We start from the raw sequence: 14,532 nt of genomic DNA, 5'->3' as shown, positions 1-14,532 counted from the left end.
CCTGCTCTCCCGGCGCGGCTCCTACCCTCCCCTGCTGACTTGAGCTCATGGTTTATTCAACAGCGGAGCTGAATTTCTCTTTTCCCTCTCTCTCTTTTTTTTTCTCTCCCTCTCCTTTTAAACGAGCCCGCTCAATAGATGCCACTTTGGCAGCTCGGTTCTTCTGCAGCAAGTCTCGGCCGTGCCGCGGCCGCGCAGGTTTGGTGACCTTGCCGGGGCTGAGCCCCGCGCCGTGGGGCGGCAGCTCTGAAGCAGGGCACCCGTGAGCACTTCTGCCTCCTCCAGCCCTGAAAGGGGACAAAGACTTGCCCTCTATTAACATCTCTTACAAAAGCTCCGTCCACACTTGGCCCTGGCTCCCTGCTGCCGGTATTGCTCCCCTTGGGGGTGCGAGCTGGTTCCTCATCCCAGGATCCTGGCTTGCCTCCACTGCAAACTTTCTGATCTCCTCGCTCACGTGCTTTCACCTTCTTGCTTGCAGGTCTGTCTGCAAGGATTAGCTAAAATAGAAAAGTGCTAATCCACATTATGGAAATTCAAATCCTCGTTGCTGCATTAGGTTGTTTCAGGGAAGTTTAATCTGGCAGGGCTCTGAGGCGAAATCCGCTGCTTTAAGAGGTAACAGCGTCCATGCATCACCTCCCCTACCAGCGTGCAAACACCACAGGGGTAAGAAGCAGCTTAACATAGCACCTCTAGACTATCACTCTTTCTGATGTGGCCCAACAAAATCCCGTTGAGCGCTCAGCCCTGGGTTACAGCTGAATGAGGGACTTGCTGCTGCGTTCCCATTCCCACTTGGTCTGCCAGCCCTGGGTTTCCAGGATTTCTGCTAGAAAATCCACGTAGCGTGTCACCGCCAAACACCGGGGCTCCATCTGAAATGCCCTTTGTAGGCTGGTGCCCAAAACGAGTGAGGAACTTCACACGGCCGTGGGAGCCACCACGAGGGAGAAACTTGGCAGACGTGAAACCTGGGTTACGTCTCACGCTAGGAAAGCATCCTCTGGCAGGGCGATCTGCAAACGAGTTTACTGCCCCTCCGCCTCCTGTCACTATGAGCTGCTTCAGAAATTCATCGTACTTTAAATGATTCACTCAAGTAGCCATTCAGCCGCAGTTCATAGATTGCAGAGCCTTTATTACACAGCCATATATTTAGCGCTGGAATAGTTCTCAGCAGTTGTAACGGCCCTGTCATCTGAGGAATAAAACAAAGAGCCATTATTCATCAGAAGAGAGACACAGGCTTTGTTGTCTGAAGCCACGGCAGAGTTTTTCTGTCCCCCTATCTGTTCTTTCAGGCTGTCGCACAACCCGGTTTTAAGCTAGTTCAGTGGCAGCCCTGGAAGTTCGAGCGCTCCTGTAACTTCTCTTAGCCAGCTTCGCAGCTGATGTTGTTTTAATCTGGCAGCACGACTGACCCTGAGCACCCAAAGTATATGGCCGGTGACTTAGGAGCAGCAAAGTTAACCTTCCCAGAAAAGCGTGAGGTAGATGGTAGTCTCTGGCTAGGTAAGGAATGAAAGCCACATGGGTTTATTTAAAGACATGAGCATGCGTGGGTCACAAGGATGGATGAGCCTGTAGTTTGTGCACTGGTTATATCCAGGAGATCTGGGTTTGGGCTCTGACGGCAGAGATTTGTGTGGCCTGGAGGACCCAGGAGCAGAGCGAGGTGTGTGTGTTGGGTCCTGCGGGACCCTGCAGCCACCAGCCCTCCCGTGCAGCGTCGTGGTGTCCCTGGGTGTAAGTCCAGCATGGAGGTGGAGGAACCAGCCCGGTTCTCTGGATCTAGACACCTTAGCGATGGATGTACTCAGCAAGAGCCTCCCAGTGCCCTGCCTAGCACCTCTGGGAAGAGACGTCACATTTGGGGCCAGAAGACCTCTTCTAACGTGTGCTCCTGTGGTGCAAATGAGCCCATGAAAGGCAAACGAAGCAGCACCATCCCCAGAACCAACTGCCAGCACTTTCTCCTCAGGCTTCTGAGAGCGCTTGTGAATCTGCACAAGTGCAGAGAGAAGAGCACACAGAAAGGATCCGTCTGAGAAGGTGCTGTGCACAGGCTCTCCCCAGCTGTGTGCACAGCGAGGCAGCCCCATCCTTCCTTTGAATCTTTCCTCTCCAAATAATGAGATGGAAAACTCAAAGACCCAGAATCCTAAAAAGTGGCACACGTTTAAAAAAATAAAATAAAATAAAATTGTCCTTTCCCAGCTTTGCAATTTGTTTTAAGACTGGCAACGCCATCTCCAAACCCCCATGCTCACTTCTTTTCTCCACGTGCTCAGAAAGCAGAGGGCACAAAACGGACCCACCGTGAACTCCTGCTACACTCCCCCAACACCCGAACAGCCAGCAGTCTCCTAGCCTAATTAGCCAAACTGTATTCTGCACATATTTAGCATTTCTGAGTAATTAGGATAATCAGATTTCTCCCCTAATTCTGTACGTATACGATATAAGCAGGTGTGTGGCTGTTCCCACCATGATCCCACAAAAAGCGCGTTGTCTGCTGGAGGTGCGGATGCCAGCCGCCTGTCAGAGCCCGTTCTCGTCTCGCACACGGGAATCTGCTGCCGATGGGTTACCAGGAGCCGTGGGAAATTAGGAACCGGGTTTGATTTGGGTAAGTAGCCAGTAGTTTGGATATTTGTGCTATCGAAACGCTCAGAGCCTCCAAATCCGGCTAGAGATCTCGCCATTCTTCTTGCCGTCCCCCAGGGAAGCGCCGTGAGAGCTGCTCCCCTGCCCTGCAGTTGAACCAGGGGTGTTTGGGGTTTCCCAGAACCCATGTTTTGGGTTCTGGGAAGTGCCACAGCCCACCCAAGGCTGAGGGCTCATGTGTCAGTCCTTCTTCACAGGGTTAATCAGCTGAAAGACCATGCCCTTGCCTCTTTGGACCTGGTAGCTGGTAAACACGTACGTATGCTCTCTGCGGCTTTCCAGGACTGTAAGTAAAGCTCACACAGGCAGGCCAGGCCAGCCCTGCCTTGTCCTGCTGAGGGTCACGGGGTCTTTGGTTCAGGGGGAGTTTTTCTGCAGCCAGCTTCACTCAATAACTCCCTTTGGCGAAGCAGACAAAGGCTTGTTTGTTTTGGTTTGTTTTGGTTTGCGTGTCCACGACGGCGTCCTTCTCCTTGGAGCGTTTGGACTTCACGCCTTAACAAAAATGGGGCGATTTCCCTCTTGATGTTGTGTCAAGGGCACAGAATCTTTGAGGAGGAGCAAGGATGCTCACAAGCCCCGTGGCATGGAGCAAGGCGCTGCTGAGTATCTGGCCCATCGCAGCAATAACGAGAGGCCCTGCCACGTATCCTCCGCAGGAAAACCATCTCGCTGCTGAGCTTGTAGCGCTGTAGAAATAACGTCCAAACCTCGCAAGCATGAACAAAACCAAGTGCGACCAGGGTTTGGGTTCCTCCTGATCCCCAGGTGGGTGAACCTTCCTGGTACTGGGAGCAAGCGCTGGTTACCACAGAGATAATTTTCAGGTGGAGCTGAGGACAGACAGTGACAAACTGTTAATTGTGGTGAGGCTGTTTATCCGAGATGGATGAACACACCACACAGAGCTCCATGCAAGGTTACACTCAATATTTTATAAGTTCTGTGTGGGTAATAAAATACTCCGTCCCCTCCTTTTGGTGTCCTCTGTCTCACCTTCCCTGTTCAGCTGAAACGGTGCTTACAGATGAACTGTCTCCAGAGAACAGCACTTGGAAAATATAATTCAGCACCAGGCACTGTAACGGGCCCAAGGCTGTTGTCAGGGCCACCAGGGACAAGGGACAGGTCCCTGGTCCCCAAAAAGGGGTCGCAGCAGGCAACGTCCCAGGCTTCCTATATTCACTGTAATGCTGTATTCATCTGAGCACTGTGATTCATTTTTTATCAGGTATACTTAGCTTCTGAGGAGAACTTTAACCAAACTTTCCTTAGTAGCATTCAATTCCCCTGCAAACCAGCATCTGTGTGCCTGCCTCACCGGGGCAGAAAAAAATATGACGATGCTCCTGGTTTTCTAGAGCTCGGAGCATTGCATGAAAGGACCGGAGAAGAAAATATCCAGAAGAAAGTGGATGTTTTGCTGGCCTGGGAGAGCAGGGAGCAGGCGGGCCGCTGCCCGCAGGGCTGGCCAGGCGCTGGGAGGTGCCAAAGGAGGCTGGCACAGCGACTCCTGACGCCTGCCTCCTCCAAGCAGGTGACGAAGGCAAGCTGCTGTCTTGATTCCCACCGTATATTTTCATTAAGCTGTGGCAGATGGCGGCGGAGGTCACTGCTTCCACACCGTCAGCCTTTCAGCCGAAAGGTGTCAGGGAATCTGACACCTCAATTACTAAAGCGAGATTCATCCGAACAGCATCCGGGAGGAAGGAGGAAGGGGGATTAGAGAAGCTTCTCTCCTCGTTTCCGCAAATCCTCACCTTTGAGAGAAAATCTGGGATGTGAGCTTCCCCGATAAACAACATCTTTGTGTCGAACGTCCTGCCACAGGAGCAGCTGTGCTGAGAACCAGCCGCAGACAGTAGGAAAAAGGCAATTAAATCCGTGCGGAAATGAGACCAGAAAGCATCCCTTGGAAAAGACCGCGATGTTAATGAGCTGCAGGGAAGTCAGGAGACAATCTACAGACCTTCCCTCAGCAGAGAACTGCCGCTCGCTCCTCTCCAGGCTGTGAAACTTGGAACACGAAGCGAAATAAAACTTCTGTTCCTCGCTTCACGAGGACTTCCAGAAGTCAGCTAGCCCAGCGAGAAGCCAGAGAACATCACCATCGGCTTCAACGCGTTCAACGTGGGAATCGGTTCTGGTACGCTGCAAGAAACAGCAGCAGCCTTGCTGAAACCCCAGCTCAACGGGGCTTCAGTGATTTCAGTTTTTCTCATCCCTACTGCTAATACCCACTTTCCTGTTATTACTTCACTAGTGCTGCTTCCCTACTTTGTACTGCTGTTAATCCTTGCTTTTGTAACCGTTACTGTTATCCCTGACAAGAAGAAGATGAAATAAGATTGTGACCCTTATCAGAGCTCCATAAACAAGCCAAGCAGGAGCCATTTATTCTTATTCTGAGATCTCGTGAACTTTAAGAGCCATAATATGATTTTTGAATGACTGTGAAATATCTCAGATTGGCAGTTCTGCCGGGTGTTATTCACCGAGTTTCCTTCAACAACAAATACACCAAAAAGCATTGTCCTGTAAACAGGTAACAAATCAACTCAGCAAGCCAGTGCACTGCAGCAACCCCAAAGCCTGTGCTTTCTTTTTGAGAAGTTCTCCCCTTAAGCCCCAGTACTTAGGAAGTGCATCGGAGCTCCCAACGTGATGACATCAGAGATACTTGGAAGACAAAAAAGTTCAGACCTCAAAATTCCGAAAAAACACCAAAACCAAAACTTCTTTTTGGTGAGACTTTTCATTTTTTTTGACAGAAGCTTGAAAACACTTCTGAAAAGTTCAAAAGAGCTGGGGTTTGGCACAATAAAACTCCCATCATCTTCAGCAAACATTGCTAAATGCCAGAGTATTTGCAGGCCAGAAATGTACTTTTTTTGTTGTTTTTTTCTTTAACCCTCGTGTTTTAGATATGGGGAATGGAAAAAGAATGCACTGCCTTTGAGACAAAAAAAAAGTTCCCACTTTGTTGAAAATGTTCTTCCTACCAAGCCTCAATGTAGACACAACCAATGCAGCCAGGTCTGCTCATCACATTTACTCCAGCCCAGGAGGAATGGGGACAAAGGGAACCCCACAACCACAAGGACATTAAATCACAAATTATCTCTGCTTTTTAATAAAAAGGAAAGGTCCGATTCTACTGACCTCAAACCCAACGCTTTGTTAATGGGAGAAGGGAAAGCTCCAGCTGGGGCACTTAGACCTCGCGAAATCATACGCGTTTTCTTAAGTGCTCAGAAAGCGATAGGCTATTCCAGGGTTTTCCTGGAGGAAAAGCGATCACAATCTGGCCTTTGTTATCCAGCTTATTCTCCAAGAGTTCCTACTGGAGGGCCCCTGCAGCAGATTCTTGGAAGGGCTCCATTCTGCACCCCGGCCAAAACGACCCGCGTTTCCGTATATTATTAGCACACAATGGAGCAACGTCAGCTCCGCGCTGGGAAGGGCCCCTGGCAGGCTCAGCGCTCCCGGCCCCTCAGCCCCACACCAGGCAGGGGAGAGGCTCCCTTTTGGGGGAAAACCAGCTCCTTTGCTTCTTGCGTGGCCCTGGGGCTCGGGGAGAGAAAAAAGGGGAGGCAAAGCCGCAGAGCGTGGTCGGGCAAACACAGCGCACCAGCCGAAATAAAGCCCCGCAACTCCAAGAAGAGTTGACTTCGGCACCAGCCCTGCCCTCAGCTGCTTTTTGGCTCGGTCTTTGCCAAATGTCAGTCCTGGTCTGAAAGCGTTAGATGGGTTTGGTTGGAGGGCATAGAGCAACTTGGTTCCCGTGAGTCATGCGCAGGCTGTGCCACCACGATGGGGAACACGGACGTGGGCTGCCTCTGACACCCTGCGTGTACCCCAAACCCCTCTCGCCTTGTGCTGCTCAGCAGATTTTGGGCTCAGACGGCTGTGCTGCAGCGTTACTGACTCCAGTTGTTCACGAAAAAGAAAAAAGAAAGATCTCCGCATGCAAAAATTCAACTTTTTGTAAGAAAAGCCCCACAACTCCGAAATTAAAAATGTTCGCCAGCACAGCAAGCCTTTGCCAGCACATTTTTGATTTTTCGCCAAAATATTCTGGCCAAAACTTTGGAGAAAAACTCAGAATTGTCTATGGAAAGCAGATACTTCTCATGAAAATATTCATTTAGTCAAATCCCCAGGTTTCTACTGAAAGTCAGCATCAGTGGAAAATGCTGACGAGCTCTATTATTGGCACAGCTTTAATTTTCCTTTGTCTGGAACAGACACGGAGAAGACAGCATCTGTCAAATATAGCCTTAGACTTATGTTATTATTTAGCCCGGAGTATTGTTCAAGGACTTCGGGAAAGTATCAAGCCATCACGGTGTTGGGTGCTGTGCGTATGCACAAAAGACAGTCCCTTCTCCAGAGGGATTACAATCTAAGCACAAAACCTGGAGAAGATAAACAGCTGGGGAGAGCGCGAGGCAATTTTGGAGTGGGCCTGATCGGCATGATGAGCAAAGGGACACCGTGCTTCCCCCTGCACCTGCTCTCGCCTTCAGCGCTTTGTGCTCAGCCGTGCCACAGCTGCCCGGGCTCAGGGCTCCCCCAGGAGATGCATCCAACTGCCCCGGCTCCGGAGGCAGCTGACGGAGGGGGAGAGACGGGCCTGGCTTTCCCCACCCTGCCTCCTGTTCAAAATCTCCCTGGGATGGAGAGAAAACCACCTCCGCAGCCCCAAAATGCCAACACTGCCATCCCGCTTGCCTCTTGAAGAGGAAGACGCTCTGCCAACCTCCCTCCTGCAGACCCAGGGGCACTGACCAGCATGAATCCGCCCATTTTAACACAGCTTTTTTTTTTTTTTTTCCCAAATCCTGCCTTCCCCGATGTTCTGTGCAACCCCACGTGCCCGTCTGCTCCCCTTCTGCCCCGACCCCTCGCGTGCTCTCCATCGCCTCGCATCTCGCCCGAGCCGCCACGACCACTCCAGCTACGAGGGAGCAGCTAGGGAAGGATCTGTGCTGGTTTCAAATACTTTCCAGCATTGGTCACCCCCTTCTGTAAGAGATTAAAAAGGCATTGCCGAGAGGGGAGTGAGGGAAAAGGAGCACAAGAAAATAAATAAATAAAGGTATATAGTTACTTTTGGTTAGTCTCAATCTGCAGGCCCGTCCCAGGGCGCCGTGTTCTGCGCTCATTTGAAGTGTTAGTCACTTTTTCCATTAGAAGCTCTTATTCTAGGGGGATTTATAATGTATCTGTAAAATTGTCTCCAGGCTTTGCTTGGCATCTGAGCTCTCAATCCATGGACAGAATGTAAAGAAACTGCAGTTGTTTGATTTATTGGGACAGGGCATGGGGAGGGAGGGAATTTTTCCATGCTCAGCTTGGTGGAAATAAATTCACGTAGTGCCTTCAGCGCACGATCACTTATTACTCTAGAAAACACTCTGTTTGGGTGCAATCTCAGACTGTCGGGGAGGAAAGAAGCAAATCAAGGATTTTTTTAAATATTTCATTGCCTGAGCCCCAGCTGTGGTTCCTCGCCGTGACCCAGGCTGCAGCCCCGTGGCCCTGCTGGCTGCGAACCACACGAAGCCTACCTTTGACAAGCCTCTTCCAACCCTAATTTCTACGAGGGACGTTCCTGAACCCCCTGCAGGGGCTCCCTTGCAGGATCCGGGTGCTGCTCTGTTCATGAGGGGGCCTGCGGTCTCTTTTCAGCCTTGCCTGGGGCTCCGGCTGGTCAGGATTAGCGAGGGCGCGAAGGTGCTGAAGGCGCCGTTAGCACCTGGAGGAGAGGTGCTAGCACCGAGCGGTGACAAAACCCTTGGGAATTTCAACGCTGGAGGAAATTAATAGGACAGAGCACCCCCCTGCGGGCCCGGCCAGCACGGCGATGGGGTCAGACGTGTTTCTCATTACCCTTTTGCCACTGGGACTGAGGTGGGAGGCTGCAGCAGCTATTAACCTACTCCTCAAGCTCCGGGCTACCCCAGCCCCGCTCCGTGCTCGTGGCCCTCCTCTGTGCTGGGGCTGAGGACAAGCCCCTCTGCAGGGTGGCCCCAGCCTGGCCGCTCACCCCAACTCCTGCTGAAGACAGGGATGGACGGGGAAGAAGGGTGGGATCTGGGACAGCAACGCACGGCGGGACCAGCGGGAAGGAGAGCCCCAACCTCCTCGTGGCCTCCCTCCAGCACAGACCAGCCAGGAGCGAGAGCCTAAGGTGGACGTTGCGAGGAAACAATAACCTAAAATTGGAACACGGCGGATTATTTATTCAAACTGCAGCCTCGCCTCTCCCCCTCTTGATTAGCAAACCGCTGGGGAGCCAGCCCTGATTTTCTGCAGCCGGCCGCGTTCGGCTCCGCTCGCCTCTCTGCCGCTAGCGCGCAGCCCGTGGGGGGCTGAGGATCTCGTTGGTATTCGCGCTGTGTAGCAGGTCCTTGAATTCACATGTTGTTCTGCTCTGCCACTGGATCACAAACTTTTTGTTTGGGAGCGCACGCAGCAGCGATTTATAAGTTTTCTGCTTTTAGCTTTTTTTTTCTTTTTCCCCAGGGAAACATTGAAACTGCAGTTTGCAAACACTTCCCCCCACACTAACTCGGCTACTTGCACCTAATAATAAAGCAAACTGCCAAAAAAAAAAAAACCAACACATTGCAAGCCAATTCTATTTCATTTTTGAGGCGGGGGGTGTTATTTCGTGTTTCCATTCATTGTTTATAAAAAGCCCCGGTGAAGCCTGGAGGAACTGACATGAGAATATGTAAAGAAACCGAAGGCTGTGCTGCAAAACTGAAGTGGGAAATGCCACAGCTGCAATGCTCTGCCCGTTTAAGTTAGAAGCAAAAACATCTACTGCCCAGAGAGGAGCCAGGATTTCACCCCGGGACTTCGGCGCTGGGAGGCACAGAGCTTGGCAACGTGCAGGAAAGACTATGAAGGGTTCAAAGTATCAAATGAAGCAGAGCAGAGACACGAGAGGAACAAAGGAAGTTCACGTCATTATAATTTATTGATGATCTTGGCCTGATTGCTTCAGTGTTTTGTCTCAGCAGAGCCCACTCGGAGCAGCAGTGAGTCCTGCAGGTCACTTGGCCGTAGCGATGTGGAAATGATGCGAAGACTTACGGACAAGCATCACTTAAAATAAAATGAATAAATAAAAAGCACCAGGCTGGATCTCCCCCTCGCCCAAGCACTTGCTGGGAACCAGCCAGGATCTCCTGACCTCACCCCCATCGGAGCAGAGCTCCAGGAATTCCCTCCCCATAGTTCACATTTTTCCAGCTCTACCAGCTCACCCTGCGAGTGCCATGGGAAATCGCCACGGCTGAGGCATCCAAACTTGCTTAAGAATGAGCCAAACTGATTCTTTTCTTCCAGGAGGAGGGTCTTAAGGAAAATAAAATGCTGGGGGTTCTTTGTCCCCGTATCTTGGATACGAAAAAACTCCCACGCTTGTCAGGAATAAGAACAGCACCAGCAGCCCGTGGCTTTTTCTTTTTCATTTTTTTTCCTCCGGTGTATGCGAGTGTGTGCCTCAAAGCGGGATGGCATAGTGATGGGTTTAAGAGACAGTCGGGGTTGAGATGCCAATTTCTAACGTAATACAGGGCACGGCTTCTTTCTTCTGTGATCACGGGTGAGAAATCAAAAGAAATAATCCAGGAGACTAAATACACTCCCCGGCCATTCAACTCGCTCATAAATATGCCTAGCGAGGCGCTTTGTGCGAAAAACTTCTATTCTGCGTTTTGTTTAACTCTGAGTCAAATCTTCCATCCACATCTTGCGATTGTGCTGCTCACAGTTCACGGGGATATTCCCACTCTGCTCCCCTGATTTAAGGCAGAAACCTAGCAGGTTCCCATTTTTCTCATGAGAGGCTCTCCCACCTTCAGCCAAGTGCCTGCTCGCTGCCTCTTGGCAGAGAACAAGCTGCTGTCACAGCAAGCAACCCCAACACAAAGAGTTTTAACTGGATTCGCTCCTTGGCTCTAGCTTACTCTTCAACAACTTAGAAGAAAGATTGCCATTCCCCGCACACCCCTAGCGCTCCAAAATCAAGCAAATTCGGGAGATCTAAATGAAATTAAGTACACGAACGCTGCCGTTTGCTTTTTAAGGCTGGAGGAGCCCTGGAACCCCTCAGCTATGGACAAGAAGGGGACCCTCGGGTCCAGGCGGGGTGCGCAGGGCTCGGCACAGCCAGACCTTTGTTTGCCACCGGCGTGTGCGCAGGGACGGGGATGGGGACCCCACAAGGAACACAGCGGACAGCTTATTCCTAAATAAATAGATGTTGAAGCATGTCGTAGATGAGCACACCACCCCGAGGCTGGCTGAAATAACTCCCTCGCAGCCTGCACAGCCCCATCCCGTGCAGGGTGCGACCCGGGCACCTCAACAGCAGCTGAGGGTCCCGGTGGGCACAGCTGAAGTTTGCGTTGCCTTTGAGCATCGCCACCGAGTCTGCCGGGATGTCTGAGTTTTGTAGTTGGAGTCGATAAGCACAAACTTACACACGGAGGAGTTAAAAAGCAAGCAAGCAAACAAACAAGCAAACAAACCTAACGCAATCAAATCCAAAACAACCAAACCCAAAGCAATCAAACCCAAAGCAACCAAACCCAAAGCAACCAAAAACCCAAAGCAACCGAAAACCCAAAGCAACCGAAAACCCAAAGCAACCGAAAACCCAAAGCAACCAAACCCAAAGCAACCAAGCCCAAAACAACCAAACCTAAAACAACCAAACCCAAAGCAACCAACAAGAAACCGAACAACCCCGCGTTTCCCCGAGGTTTAAGCACCACCAAGCTCCACAGCGAGCCCCGGGCTGCCCCCGCCGCCCCTTCCCCTGCCGACCCCGGGTACCGGGGGGCTTCGTCCCGGCCCGGCTGCCCCCTCCCCGGCCCGGGCAGCCCTCGGGCATCCCCCAAGTTGGGTCCCGGCACGAGGTGGGGGCTCTGCTGGGGCAGCCCCCGGAGCTCCGGCACTTACCAGCTGCAGAGCGCAGAGGAAAATCAGGGTGCAGCGCCCGGTGCAGCATCCCATGGTCCCGGAGCGCGGCCCCGGGGCAGGGACAGGGACAGAGGGAGAGGGACAGACGCACGGACAGGGACACGGGGACACGGGGACGGAGGGACGGGGAGAGCCCCACCGCCGCCCTGCGGCTCCCCGCGCCCCCGCCCGCAGCACGGAGCGCAGCCGCCGCTGGCAGCCGGGCGGGGAGGAGGAGGAGGGACGGACGGACGGGCGGACAGACGGACGGAGGGCTCAGAGGCTGCCGGAGCCCCTCCAGGAGCCGGGGAAGGGGGGGGGGAGGCAACGGGACCACCGCTTAAAAGGGCGATGCCCCGCCGGAGGCTCCCGTCCCGCCGGGTGCCGGGGCTGGGACGCGCCCCCCGAGCCCCCCCCCCGGCTTCGGCTGCTGCCGCCCCCCCCCAGAGCCCTCCCCGGGGCTGAGCCCGGCAGCGCCGCGGCCCGGCAGCTCCCCGACCCCTTGCGAGTGCCCCCTGGGTTTATTTGCATTATAATTATCGTTGTCAGAGGCGCCCCGGTGGGGCAGCCCGCTGCACGGGGGGGCGCGGGGGGTGCGGGGGCAGGGGGCGTGCTGCGTATAGGGCACAGAGCCTGCAGGGCGTCCTAGGAGACGCAAATCAGGACTTCTTTCCCCCATCCCTACATGTTCTCCTCATCTTCCGCCCCGTGCAGATGCTGGCTCACTCGCCCCAGCATCATTAAGCCCCGAATTAAGCTAAAATACAAAGGTTCTTACCATAAACTTTGTCAGCTAAAGTGCACGGGGAAGACAAACTCAGGCTGGGGGATAAAGCAAGGGATTCCTTAAAATGCACCTTTATGGGTATTTAAAGTCAGGTTTGTGCATGGATCCCACCTGGCTGGCTGCAGAAGTGCGCAGGGGAGCACCTCCCGCGTGGAGAGCTTCCCCGGCGACATCTCAGCCCCATGTGCGGAAAAGCGGGGCTGTCTGCTTCACCTGCAAACGGCACGGCAAAGCCACAGGCACCCGGCCACCTCCTTCACCCCCTGAGCCTCCTGCCCAGAAGGAGGAGTGGGGCCAGGAGGCGCGGGCTTGTGGCACCTCCTGGGCTCGTGGCACCTCCTGGGCTCGTGGCACCTCCTGGGCTCGTGGCACCTCCTGCCACGGGCTCCTGGCCAGCCCCAGGAGCAGGGCGCCCACACGTGTGCTGCAAGCGGGCCCTGCTTAGCACTAAGCTCTGCCACAGCAGGATAAGAAGCTTTGGGGGGGGACACATCTGATGGCGACGTGCTCTCTTTGCAGCCTCCAGCGACTTCAGCGGCCGTGTGATGAAGTTTGTTCTGCCACTGCTCCTTCTTCCTCGGACACGAGACCGGGGTTTGCTCCTGCCTCCCAAGCAGAGCGTGACTTTGGTACCAGGAGGGATCGGCTCCACGTCCCTCTGGACAAACACCACGCTGCTTATTGCAGTGGTGGGAGAAGGAGACGGCAGCTGAGATGACAAAGGCTCTATCATCTGGCACAAGGCAAGCTCTGCTTGATTATAACAGAAGGATGCAGGGTTAGTCCTGAGGCGCTGTGAATGCCAGAAAGCTGGTATTAACAACATTATTGTGATTCAAATCAGCCACAAGGAGAAAAACAAACAAACAAGCAAACTGCGAATACATAAGCTTAGGAGACAGACTCTGAAATGATCACAAGTCCTACTGGTTTTAAATGGTGAAGTGAATTGATTATCTGACCTGTGCACCAAGCATAACGAGGGCAGCAATTAGTGCAGTCAGATACAATAAAACACACTTTATTATAGGGGAAAGGAGTACACCCGGAGAAGAAACCAATTTACTTCCCCCAGAAAACCGTGGACTGAAGAAGCTGTGGCAGCATTTGTCCTCCCGGGAAGGTGGATTTGGGATGGCAGAGGCGGTAGGAACAAAGACCAGTTTATTTTTTAATGAATGTAGGTGCACCATTCCTTACGAACCGCATAGGGATGTCCCCCTGCACCGTAGGGTCAGGCAGCCTGACATCCGAGCAGGAGCTCAAGGCCTCCAGGAGTGGCGTGATGTGCTCTGGAGACTGCTGGGAGCAGCACGGAGAAGGCTGGGCTGCAGCTGTGCACGTTACTACCTGGACTTTGGGGCATTTGTCAAGGTTTTCTGCATCTTTTATTGTCTCCTGCTTCTAAAAACCTCCCCTAAGCATAGCTCTTTTCCAGCACAGCCGTACTACAAAGGAGACATTGTGAGAAACAGCCAAAGGTATCGCTGCTGAAATAATAAGTTTGACACAAACAAGCAGGATTTCCCCACCCCCTGCACTTTCATCTCGATAAGCCAAGGAAAAGGCAAGTACGTGTGGGCTGGGACTCCACATGCATCTGAAGGCGAACACTAAATCGTCTTAGCCTCTTAAGAAGGGCAAAACTGCAGTGACAACGTAATGGTATCTCAAAGAGAGAGCCGGAGCTCCCAGCACCTGGTGGTGCAACCTGCATTTGTGATTTCTCGGCATCGGTACGGCAGGAGGCTCTCGTGTAGAGGGGATCTGCCCTGAAACATCCAGGTACCCCAGTGGTTGGGGTTAGCGGGGCTGCCCCCACCTTGGAGGCTGCTCTTCAGCCTCGGCTGATGATGGACACCGGTGGAGGTGAGTGAGGTTTGAGCCTCCTGACAACAGGGCTGGTTTTTTGGTCATTCTTTGCAAGCCAATTAAAAACCCTCCTGCAGAGCTCCAGAAAACCCCTTACCTCAGTGATGAAACATTAACTTGGCTGAATTTGGACCTAAGTGAGTAAAACACACAGAATTTAGATCTCAATTGGGTATATTTAATTAGCGGGTGGATTAACAAGGCACCATTGGAGGGGTACG

At 52.8% G+C, this 14,532-nt stretch overlaps 1 protein-coding gene across 4 annotated transcripts in view; it reads right to left on the bottom strand.

Moving 5' to 3' along the window:
* Positions 1 to 12,082, bottom strand: part of NKAIN4 (sodium/potassium transporting ATPase interacting 4) — a 49,345-nt gene extending 37,263 nt beyond the window's left edge. For 2 of the 4 annotated variants that reach the window (XR_013939967.1, XM_080557862.1), the window contains exon 1: positions 11,653 to 12,058. Coding sequence is in view for 3 of the 4 variants with exons in the window: in XM_080557862.1 (XP_080413988.1) it covers positions 11,653 to 11,706 (54 nt within the window). In the remaining variant the exon portion in view is untranslated. Of the gene's footprint in view, positions 1 to 11,652 lie in introns of all 4 variants that reach the window. The other 2 variants (XM_080557863.1, XM_080557861.1) reach the window with 2 other exon arrangements.
* Between the last annotated feature and the right edge of the window lie 2,450 nt (positions 12,083 to 14,532).

Source organism: Anser brachyrhynchus (assembly GCF_964034855.1).
Source record: "Anser brachyrhynchus genome assembly, chromosome: 16".
In the NCBI taxonomy this organism is placed as follows: domain Eukaryota; kingdom Metazoa; phylum Chordata; class Aves; order Anseriformes; family Anatidae; genus Anser; species Anser brachyrhynchus.
Note: the sequence above shows the minus strand (reverse complement) of the source record. Positions and strands in the feature narration are given on the sequence as shown.